The sequence below is a fragment of the Podarcis muralis genome, chromosome 2 (genome assembly GCF_964188315.1).
Source record: "Podarcis muralis chromosome 2, rPodMur119.hap1.1, whole genome shotgun sequence".
NCBI lineage: Eukaryota > Metazoa > Chordata > Lepidosauria > Squamata > Lacertidae > Podarcis > Podarcis muralis.
Window position 1 is genome coordinate 3110407 of NC_135656.1, and position 12054 is coordinate 3122460.

Below are 12054 nucleotides of genomic sequence, written 5' to 3' on the forward strand. Positions count from 1 at the left end.
CCCATAGGGAAAATCGTCTTGCGAAGCGCATCGAAAAACGGAAAACCCTTTCGTCTAGCGGGTTTTTCGTCTTGCGAGGCATTCGTCTTGCGGGGCACCACTGTAATACAATTTCAGAGCTAAGGTACCATATTCCTCCCCAGTACTGAGTCCTTCTGAAGTTATCACAAGCCCCTCCCCATTTCTAATTTGGTGGGCTTTTGGTGTGTATGCAATCTCCTTCTTTGGAGGTCTTTAAGCAGAGGCTTGACAACCATATGTCAGGAGTGCTCTGAAGGTGTTTCCTGCTTGTCAGGGGGTTGGACTCGATGGCCCTTGTGGTCTATTCCAACTCTATGATTCTATGATTCAGAATACCTCTTTGTGATCACCTCTCCAAGGTGTTGGAGAGTCATCACAGCCCTCAGCTACACACCTTGAAGTGAACATTTGTCAGCAGTCATTGCAAGTGCTACTAATATGGAGTTGTTCTTTAGGACAGTTGGCTGCTTTTTTGCAGCCATTTCCCCTACATTCTCTTTGAGTGGATGGTTTGGAACCAATTCCTTGTGTTTCTGTGAGTTAGAATGTGGGAAATTGCTTATGAAGTGGCATGGCATTTTTATTAGGCGGCTGTTTGCTTGGAAAAATGAATCCCATTTGGGGTGGTTTGTGGAGGTGGTTCTCTTGTCTAATAGTGACCAGTCCCTATAAGTCTCCAATACTTTCCTCGCTGCCCACAAGTCAAATGGAGGCTGAACATTCTTTGCTGTTCATTGTAAATGCTCTGTGTGTTTGCTAATGTGTAACGCTTTTCCCTCCTAGTTTCTACCACCTGGCATAGCAACGATGACGATGTGTACCGAGCCCCTCCAATTGACCGTTCCATCCTGCCTACTGCACCTCGGGCAGCTCGGGAGCCCAATATTGACAGAAGCCGTCTCCCAAAGTCACCCCCCTACACTGCCTTTCTGGGAAACCTGCCCTATGATGTATCAGAAGAGTCCATCAAGGACTTCTTCAGAGGGCTTAATGTGAGTATTTCACGGGTAGCTTTAAGGTTCACGGCCTGGTAGTGCCACGTGGAATCCAGCAGAAAGCATTCAGTAAGAATCCAGGTATTTTTTGTGTCACCTTGAGAGGATAGCAGCATTATCTTAAGCTGTGTGAAAATGGTAATGTCAAGAGAAATTCCGCACATGCCTTGTCTTTAAAGATGATGTTTCTGATATGAAACTCCACAGGAGTTTCCCTAGCAGCTGGTAGAAATCCCAGGCCTCTTTGATGAAGTGAAGAGCGCTTTATAAAGTGAGAAGAATGATCTGGATTTTTATATTGTTTCTAGCTTCTCAATACCTTACAGTTTGGAAGGCAGCAACAGACCCAACTCTACTATTTTCAAATAGCTTTATGCTACATAAACCTATCTATTGTAAAGAGTAGTTTTCTGCTTCTGGTTAGCCCAAAGCAGGCAGCCACCCCTTAAAATAGTGATGTTTCATGCAGTTTGCTGAGTGGGTGATTGGTCAGGGGTCTTGTGTCCAAACATCTGGCAGGTACAGGCATAGATCAGAAATATAGTGGATTCGGTTCCAGGTCACCGCAATAAAGCAAGTCACACAATTTTTGGGATATCCCAGTACATATCAAAGTTATGTTTATACTGTAGTCTGTTAAGCCACCCCACCCCAGTTGCAGGGGCAGAAAGAGAAAAACCTGTCTCCAGCCTGCTCCACTCCCATGGCTAGAAAAGGAGGGGTGGTGGCGCCAGTACTGGGGGGTTTCCTTCCCCTGGAAGTCGCCAGGCTTCCTGCAGCTGCACCCACAGGAGCAATATCTGCAAAGTGCCACAAAGCAAAGGCATGCCTGTCTAAACCACAGAGCCTAGGGCTTGCTGATCAGAAGGTTGGCGGTTTGAATCCCCGTGATGGGGTGAGCTCCTGTTGCTCGGTCCCTGCTCCTGCCAACCTAGCAGGTCGAAAGCACGTCACACTGCAAGTAGATAAATAGGTACCACTCCGGCAGGAAGGTAAACGGCGTTTCTGTGCGCTGCTCTGGTTCCCCAGAAGCGGCTTACTCATGCTGGCCACATGACCCGGAAGCTGTACACCGGCTCCTTCGGCCAGTAAAGCGAGATGAGCGCCACAACCCCAGAGTCGTCCACGACTGGACCTAATGGTCAGGGGTACCTTTACCTTTTATGCCTTTAAAAAAAAAAATTATGGAGATAGATATCATTTGTGCACCTGAGGATGTACCAGCAAGAACCACTCTACCTTCAAGGAACTTAGACTTTGTGTGTTTATTTTTCTGTCCTGATGCCAGAGTAGTAGTGACACTGTGCTTCAAGAGTCTGGTTCTCCTCTCTCCCCCACTTGAACAGAATTAGACTGGAAGGAAAGGACTTCCGGTCGGTGCCAGCGCTTAATGGCGGTCCTACCTCCGAGCTCCGGAGAAGGACTGCTCCGCAAGTTCGGGTCTTACCCGCTACGGCGAGCGGGGGACCCCTAAAATCTCAGGCGCGGAAGCCTGAGAGCAAGGAGACTCGGTGGGCACCTTTGCGCCCCCCGGTACTGTGAAAGAGCCTTTTTAAAGGCTCCGGAGCGGCATCGGGAGTGAGCGCGGTGCTGAGAGTCGCTACCCAGCCTGCGGAGTGAAGCCGCGTCGCCATTAGCGGAGAGCGCCGATTCCTTCCTGAAAAGAAAATCTGGACTGGATTCCCGTGAGTAAGAAGGGAAAAATTAGGAACCTTCAAAAATTGAAAATTTGGCTGAAAACGGGAGGGTAAAAAATAAGGAAGTCTGCCCCCCCCGGACTGCAGGAATTTAAAGCAACGAAAGACCTCGCTGCAGTTATTAGAGACTTAGTTGCGAACTGTCAAACCTGAGCTGTCAAAAGTATCTCTCCCCTCCAGATTGGCAGGAGAAGGGGGAAAAAAGACAGTCTTGCGAAGATACTTTTAATTTAAAGGGAAACAAAGTTTTTCACTGCTCTGATCCCCGGGACGACCTGCCAGGACTTAACACCGGGAAAACTGTTCTTTAAAACAACTTTGAAGTGGATATAGACTATACCTTAAATGGTGGAAAAATTTTAAGACATTTAAGATTTAAATGGGACTTTGTTACTGATATTGGACTAACCAAATTTAAATTGGAGAAAAAGTTTTACAACTTTAATGGTGGACTTGAGATTTTCTACATCCGGCTTTCTGTCTCTTTGTTGTTTCTAACTTGGAAACTTTTAACTGCTCCCTCTTGAGGGCTAAGAGGGAAAAATTGTAAAGTAACTGACTAACACTGGGATTTTCCATTGCAAGTTTTTCCTGTGAGAACGGCCTTGGGATATGAGTGGCACGGCAGAGGAGATAAGAACCAGATCTAAAGCTAAACTAACACAAAAGAAAAGAGGCTCAATCTCTGGCAACACAGTGCCTGTACCAGACACTGGGACAGCAGCATCAATGGAACCTATGACACAGGCACTGCTTAAAATAAATCAATCCCTTGAGGCCTTAACAAAGCAATCAGCAGAAAATTCAAAGAAATTGACAGAACTTACAGCAAGATTGGATTTGAATACCACATCAGTGGCAACAAATACAGAATCTATAAATAGACTGATTCAGGAATCTTCAGAAACAAGGAAAATTGCAGAGAGTGCAAAATCTGTTGCAAGTGAGACACAGGAAAGACTTGTGCCGATTGAGAAAAAGGTGAATGAGCATGAAGCGGCCCTCTCCTTACTGGAATTACAACGGAAAGAACGAAATCTGAAATTTAGACAGGTTCCAGAGAAAGAAGAGGACAATCTGGCGGAATTTCTCACAGAGGCAATTCTGGAAAATTGGCAAGAAGATCTGGAGGAAGATGAAGTGGGGATAACAACTGCTTTCAGACTTGGTAGAAAGCAAAGCAAGAAGTCAAGGGATTGTCTGATCACCTTTAGAACCAAAGAGGAAAGAGACAAGATACTGAACCTTCATTATCAAAAAGCTTTGGTGATTGGAAACATTCAAGTCCAAATCTTTAAGGACATCCCTAAATACATCTTGGAAGTGAGGACCTTTTATAGAGATCTTGCCAATTTGCTGAGGAAGAACTTCATACCTTTCAGGTGGGAATTCCCACAGGGGTTGTCCTTTAACTACAAAGGGAAGAAAGTAAGAATAAGAACAGTACAGGAGAAAGAGTACTTTTTGGAGAGAAACCTAGAGGACCTACAGAAAGGTACGGTGGATCCGGCAGGAGAAGGTCAAGGATTAACACCAGAAGGAGGAGGGCTAACAGACATTGCAAATCTATCATTTGGACTACCACAACTGCCAACTGAAGAGGAAGAAAAACTTGGAGCAGTCGGAGGATCAAACATCTAACAAACAAAATGTCTCTGCAACTTCTAAGCTGGAATTGTAACGGTTTGAACCATCCCAGAAAAAAACGACAGGTTTTCCACATTTTGAAAAGGGAACAACTGGATCTGATATGTCTACAGGAAACTCACATAACTAGAGCACACAGGAAATTGTTGGTGAACAAAAGACTGGGACAAGAATTTATATCTTCCGATAAAGTAAAAAAGGACATTTTTTATGTACGCCATCACAGCAGCAAGAATTCTTTTAGCAAAGTATTGGAAGACGCAAGATTTACCCACGTTGGAAGAATGGCAGACGAAGGTGATCGACTATATGGGACTGGCAGAGATGACTGGCAGAATTCGAGACCGGGGGAAAGAGGCGGTGGATGAAGATTGGAAAAAATTTAAAGTTTATCTTAAAAACTGTTGTAATTTGGAAAATTAGGGGCTCAGAGTTATAAGAGATAAAGAACTACAGTTGTATTAATAACTAACTGAAGTTAAATACATGAAATATATTTAAGTTATGATCAGAGGGTTGCTGAAAAATCTTGAAACAAGAATGCAGAAAAGGGGTGGTATGGGGAAGTCATGTTTTTGTTTGTTTATGTCTATGTTTTTGGTTTGTTTATTCTTTAATTATGGAAAACTAATAAAAATTTATTATAAAAAAAAAAACAGAATTAGACTGGAAGGAGGCAAGGCCAGAACAGTAAATTGTCAAGAGATGCAACAGGCAGCTCTTGTGAGATGTGCTCAGGACTCATGTGAACTGCTATTTCACACAGCACATGAGGGTTTCTCTTGTCACATGGTTTGGGAATTGTACCTCTAGTGATTTAGCATGCTGGAAGGACAGATCACAATTCCCAGCAGACAAGCCTCTTGTTTTGAAATGCTGTACATAGCTTGGGGCTTAAAAAGAAACAAGACAGGTGTGATGAAACTGCATTTGATGTTGGAAGGAACTTCCTGTACAATAAAGGAAAGCATCATTGATCTTCTTTGTTGTTACACCTATCTTGAGTCAAGCTCCAAGAAAGATCTAACTGTCCTGTGGTGGTCAAAAATTGAAGAAGATTCTTCCCTGCTCGCCATTAGTCTAAATATATATTTGGTAGCTTTGATAGCAATGAATGTGCAGTGTAAATAGAAATGTATAAGCTTCAAGTGATCTGCTGGTTGGTTCCAATCTACCTTCTGAGTACTCCTGACCTAGAATAAAGTTAGCATCTTTTAAGCAGTCTTTATTGAAATCAGGATGGTTAAGACTGCAGTCCTGTATACACTTAGCTGGGGTTAAGGCCCATTTAACTTGATGGGAGGAGCCTGAGTAGGCATGCATAATAGTGTGCTGTAAAAGGTGTGTTCCTCCAGTGTTTCAATATCATCTTATAAGGGAAGCAGAAAGAATAATTGGTGTTAGTGATGCGTGTGTAGAATCAAAGAGTTAGGATAATCGTTCTGTTGGTGTGAAACACCAGAGTATATTATGTGGTCTGATTTAAGGAGTGAAAATCTATCACCTGCGTCCACTCCTGCCTTTCTCTTTTCAAGTGCCCTTATTGCTATGACTAATTTTTTAAAGGTTTTTTTCTAACTGCTTTGAGGGGGTTTTCTTACTATCAGCAGTATATAAGTTTTATGAAATAACATTGTTTGTTTGTGTTTTTCTGTATATACAAGCACCATATAGTGGAAAGGTAGGATACACATTTAACAAACAAATGAGTAAAGCCCAAGGACATTTATCCTGGATTTCAATTGCTTGCGAGTTATGCAAGTTTGTATTTTATAAAGGCCACCCTAAGGGTGAAGGGTGGCATGAAAATGTATTTAAATCAGTGGGTGGAGCACGGCACCTGGAGACAACCACTGCATCTTCTTTGTAGGAAGATGGTTACTTAAAATATTTTCCCCTCTCACTCAACTGCAGATAAGTGCTGTTCGTTTACCACGGGAGCCTAGTAATCCAGAGAGGTTGAAAGGATTTGGATATGCTGAGTTTGAAGACCTGGACTCCATGCTCCGTGCTTTGAGCCTCAATGAAGAGGTGAGTTGAAATCTGCCAAGAAATGTAGTCACATCCCTTGGCTTGATGTAGCCCAGCCTCTGGGGTGGAGAGAAAATTTAAAGGAGCAAAACTCTTGAAAACTTGATTGAAGTAATGATGCATAGAAAGTACTTCACTTTGCAGGTATATCTATGTCTGGATTAGAGAGGAAAGAATCATTGAAAGAGATAACCTGTAACAGGATCTGGTGCATTTCTGTCAGCTGATGTGAAACTCTCAGGGCACAAAAGGCAGTATGTTTCTAAAAATAACCAGAGGATGAAGGCAGATTATGCAGGCTGCCCAACCATGTTGCTGCTTGCAAACCTATCCACATACAATTAAGTACGCTTCCAGTGTGTTTCCAAGCACAATTCAGAGTGTTGGTGCTGACCTTTAAAGCCCTAAATGGGCTCAGTTCAGTATACCTGAAGGAGCGTCTCCACCTGCATTGCTCAGTCCAGACACTGAGGTCCCCATCCGAGAGTCTTCTGCTGTTGTTTGATCATTAAACGCAATAATTTGAGCTAAAAGACTGTTTTAACCCTTTGCAGGAGTTGGCAAGGATCTGGATTGCCAGTGTAAGGTTTCTTAAGGCTCTACAGTTGCACTCCCTAGAAATTTTATTTTCCTAATAATGTTTGCAGACTGCAAGTTTAAGAGCAGGAAACCTGTTCATCTTAGGCAAATCCCAGTTACCCAGGATTTCCTCAGGATGCACAGAGGATTCCAACGTGTTTTTGGAATAATGCATGCTTTATTTGGAAGCAGTGCTGGAAATAAAGTATCTTAATAGGGAGGTACCTTAGGGACACGGGTGGCCCTGTGGTCTAAACCACTGAGCCCCTTGGGCTTGCCGATTGAAAGGTTGGTGGTTTGAATTCGCACAACAGTGGTGAGCTCCTGTTGCTCTGTCCCAGCTTCTGCCAACCTGGCAGTTCAAAAGCATACCAGTGCAAGTAGATAAATAGGCACCGCTGTGGCGGGAAGGGTAAACGGCATTTCCGTGCGCTCTGGCTTCCATCATGGTGTTCTGTTGCGCCAGAAGCTGTTTAGTCATGCTGGCCACATGATCCAGAAAGCTGTCTGTAGACAAATGCTGGCTCCCTTGGCCTAAAGTGAGATGAGTGCCACAACCCCATAGCCTTTGACTGGACTCTACCATCCATGGGTCCTTTACCTTACCTTACGCTACCTCATGTATTATTATATATTTATTTTGGTAAAAATTGACTGCTTCAGAAGATGCATGGTGTACATCTGAAATGGACTGCCTTTTATTATCTCCAATTGGCTTCTGAGAAGTTGGATGGAGCCAAATGCAGCCACATTGATTCTGAACACATTGATATCCAGCAGTTCAAGTTAGGCACTTTTAGAATAGTAACCTTTCATAATTTTAGAAGCTGGGACAGTGCCTGTTAACCTCAGTCTCCAACAATGGGCTCAGTAATCCCCCCCCCCCCCTTTCTATCTTCCTCCTAGTGACATGAAAACAATCTATAGTAAAATGGCAAAGATCACAGTGCAATGAATGGAAGCAAAATCAGATAAAATTAGCCATGTTTTAGAAGTTGGGTCCCCCCCCCCAATTTTGTATCTTCAAGGCAGTTTGTTGAAGTACTTAAGGACAGCAGTGATCTGTCCTGTTCTGATTGGCATGGCTCAAGTCTCAAGCAACTTGGGTCAAGTAACTGGACTCAGTTTTCTCAGACAAGCCAGATAAAAAATGTTAACTATCGTGCAGCAAAAAGCATTTTCAGATGGTGTTCTCCTGCCTTAGCTATTTTAAGTAGATTATTCTGGCCATCTCAGATACTTGGCAAGTGATCCTGCCTCTGAAGTCTAGACAATGCCACCTGAAGGCATCCAAACCATTTTTCTGCCTCAACAATTTTTTTGCAAAGGACAAAGCTATAATAGGTACAGGAAAGTAAATCTGTAAACTGTTAAGGGAGTTTGTGACAGCTTGGAAGCTTAAAATAAGCAATTATATTTGTTGCTGCAGATATTGAGGGTGCAGTGGGGAGGGAGGGAGAGGAAGTTGCACTGTACAAGCAGAAGTCTGGTACACAAACAGAAGCACCGGATACACTCTTGGATGAAGAAGCTTTTGATACCCTGTGTCAACCTATTTCCAACACTGGAGACTTTTTGTGGGCCATAAACATAATACAGTATTCTCTAGTCGTGTGAAAGACAGAGTGAAAGGTCCAGGCCTTGGTTTGATTGAGTTTAACTCCATCAGGCATCTTAAAACTCCATGACCCTTCACATTAGAGAGAAGAAGTGTGCATGCTCATACCAAGAACTACTTAGTTGGTCTTTAAGGTGCTACTGGAAGGAATTTTTTTTGTTTTGACTATGGCAGACCAACACGGCTACCTATCTGTCACATGAACGATGTTACTCTTAGATGCACCCTGTTTCCATGTTGATTCCCAGTGCATTGGCACAAGTGAAGTTCTACAATTGTACATCGGGAACCTGAGTGATAAGAGTCCAGTGGGCATTGGTTTTTTATTTGCTACCCTTTTGTGGAATGCTCTCCCCAGGAAGGCATCCCTGCTTCCATCATTACATACCTGGAGATGCCAGACAAAAACATTTCTTTTCTGCCAGGTCTTTGGCTTTTAGTAATCTGTGGCCTCTTTTAGTGGGTGGTGGGGTGTTTTAATCTTACCTTTTAAAAATATGAATGTCTCAGAATTTTTTTTTTTATGCTAAGTCACTTTTAGTCAGTTTAATAAATAACAATTCTGCTAGCACCCTTTTTTCCATGTGTTAAAGTGATTGGCGCATCCTTTTACAAAGCAATTCTACATGCGTTGGTCAGATAATAACCTTGAACTTGCTGTACATCTTCTAAAAAATTTGGGCTTTAAAATGCTAATGTTCCACTGTATGTTCAGTCTCTAGGGAACAGGAGAATACGAGTGGATATTGCTGATCAAGCTCAGGATAAAGGTAAGTGCTGTGGCTTTGTGAAAAGAGATCATCTTGTACCAGTTAAATTTTATACACAAAGGCTGGAAAATAAAGCTGTGAAACTACCAAGTTCCCCCCACTTTACTAGCAAGTCTTTTCTGTGTAAGGATGAAATTGACGAGGAGAGCTTAAAGGCCTTATGAACTTTACCTTCACGGTACTGGACCTGCTTTTGACTTGATCTTGTTGGGTTCAACCGTGCAAATGGCAAAAGGGTACCTAGTAAATTCAGAATTAGCACTGTGGGTTTCCATTTCCTTAAGAGTGCCTCTCCAGCCCAGGGGCTGAGGGTACAGAAGGTGTGAGCTACAGGATTCCACAGAGCGCATTGAACCAGCATCCTGCTTCCTCTTACCTACACACTCTGATCTTGCCAGAGGTCACGTTTATTGCTCCGGCAGAGAAATTATTAGTGTATCTTTTTTTTCTTTAATAAAATTTATATGCCACTTGGTTGTAATAAAACCTCAAAGTGGTTGACAAAAAAATCTCATTACAATTACCCATAAAAGACAGTTAAAAAACAGGTATTTTAAAACATTTTAAAACTAAAATCAACAATAAACTAAAAACAGATTAAAACACATGTAACTTCTAGGTGTCTGGAGAGGCTTGCCTAAGCAAAAATGTTTTAAGGAGGTGCTGGAAAGAATACAGCAAAGGCACCTGCCTGATATCAATAAGGGAGTTCCAAAGTTTAGGTGCTTTTACTTTCCTCTGTCCAGACGTCTGAATCCATGAAACTGGATGTGCCATTTAACTGTTGGTTTTGCTTTTCCTTTCTTTTGCAGATAGGGATGATCGCTCTTTTGGTAGAGATCGTGATCGCAACCGGGATTCAGAGAGATTTGAAACTGACTGGAGGGCCCGTCCTGCTACGGATAGCTTTGATGACCCCCCTCCCCGCAGGGGCGAGGATAGCTTTGGAGACAGTGAGTTCATCACCAGTTGCCTGCTGTGCTAACTACCATTTTCCTTGCCCTCTTCTAGTTTTCCTGCATGCTCCTGAGTTGCTGAAGCCCTTCCTTTATGTTCTGTTCTTACAAGAGTAGCTTTCCTCCCTGTGCTCCCTACACCTGATTCTAGATTGAATACTAGCCAGTTACTACAAAAAGCTAGCAGGGAATTGCGCACACTGAGGAAGGGCTGTGGCTCTGGTGCAAAGCATCTGCTTTCCACGCAGAAGGTCCCAGGTTCATTCCCTTGTATCTCTAGGTAGTGCTGGCTGTGTCCCGAGTCGGAAGCCTTGGGAGAGCCACTACCAGTCAGGCAGACAATACTTAGCTGGATGGACCAGGGGTTTGACAGTGTAAGCAGCTTCCTATGTTCTGGGCTTCTGGAGTCTTATCCCGTCCCTATGTTCCCATTGATGCCAAATACACAATGGAAGATTTCTAGCAGTTATTTCATTGTACAGTGGTACCTTGCTTCTCAAACTCAATCTGTTCCGGAAGTCAGTTTCAAAACCAAAGTGTTCCAAAACCAAGGCACGCTTTCCCATAGAAAGTAATGCAGAACGGATTAATCCGTTCCAGACTTTTAAAAACAACCCCTAAAACAGCAATTTAACATGAATTTTACTATCTTAAGGAGACCATTGATCCATAAAATGAAAGCAATAATCAATAAAATAAATAAGACAGTATTGTAGATTATTAAAAAATAAAAATTAAAAAAATTCTTACCTGCACTGATGATAGTCATTGTTTGGATGGGGGGCTTTTATCCATTATCTGCAGTCACACAATCAATCAATCAGTAGCTGAACTGGGTTCCACACAGTCACAAAAACAAATTAACCAAAAAAGCCTCATAAACAAAAACGCGAAATAAAAAGCAAAAACAAAAGCGTCAAACTTAATCCATTCTGCAAGTCTGTTTGACTTCCGAAATGTTTGAAAACCAAGGCGCAGGTTCTGATTGGTTCAGGCGCCCCGGAAACAATAGCCGACAGCCGCATCAGACATTTGGTTTTGGAAAAATGTTCAAAAACTGGAACACCAAAGAAAACCGGCTGCACTGAAAACAATGGAAGGACGGGGGCAGGGCAGCCAGAGACGAGCTCAGATGCTGAAATTATGGAATTTTTGTACTAATGGAAAAGAGAATTTATGGAAACTATGGCTAAGATATCAGAGACCATCAGTACCAGATTGGATCACTATAACAACACGGCGGAAGAACCGGAAACAAGAAGAATAGAGAGACCCTCTGGCAACGACAGGAGGGGAAGTTTGTAAGCCGGGGGGGGGGGGTGCTAACTGAAAATCCAGAAGGAAAGAGCAGGGGAATCTGAAGGGCAGCATACACAGAAAATATTTGAGGAAGTACTATATTGGTAAAATCACCAATGGTAAGACAGGAGGAGCTGAAACTGGAAATGGCCTTAATTAGTAGCAGCTTCTTGAGGAGCTTTAAATATGAGTACAGACAGGAATTAGAGAAATTTGGGTGAAATCACAACTGTGGAGACAGAGAGAAATTTGGAAGGAAGGAGGGCTGAAATGGGGAATTGTCCTAATGGGAAGCCTCTTTAGGAGGAGATTTAAATATGCCAAAGTAAGAAAAAATAGAATGGCTAACAGTCTGGAAAATGGTTTTTATTTAGGGGCCAGCAGTTGTAAATAAATTGGGACATCAGCAGACATGTATTAAATCAGGCATAGGCAAACTCC

General features: G+C 42.8%; 1 protein-coding gene across 1 annotated transcript in view; it reads left to right on the top strand.

Moving 5' to 3' along the window:
* EIF4B (eukaryotic translation initiation factor 4B) overlaps positions 1 to 12054 on the top strand; it is a 38810-nt gene that overhangs the window by 12036 nt on the left and 14720 nt on the right. Inside the window, exons 4-7 of the mRNA XM_028721243.2 lie at positions 805 to 1013; positions 6275 to 6391; positions 9304 to 9358; positions 10171 to 10311. Of these exons, the coding sequence (XP_028577076.1) occupies positions 805 to 1013; positions 6275 to 6391; positions 9304 to 9358; positions 10171 to 10311 (522 nt within the window). The remainder of the gene's footprint in view (positions 1 to 804; positions 1014 to 6274; positions 6392 to 9303; positions 9359 to 10170; positions 10312 to 12054) is intronic.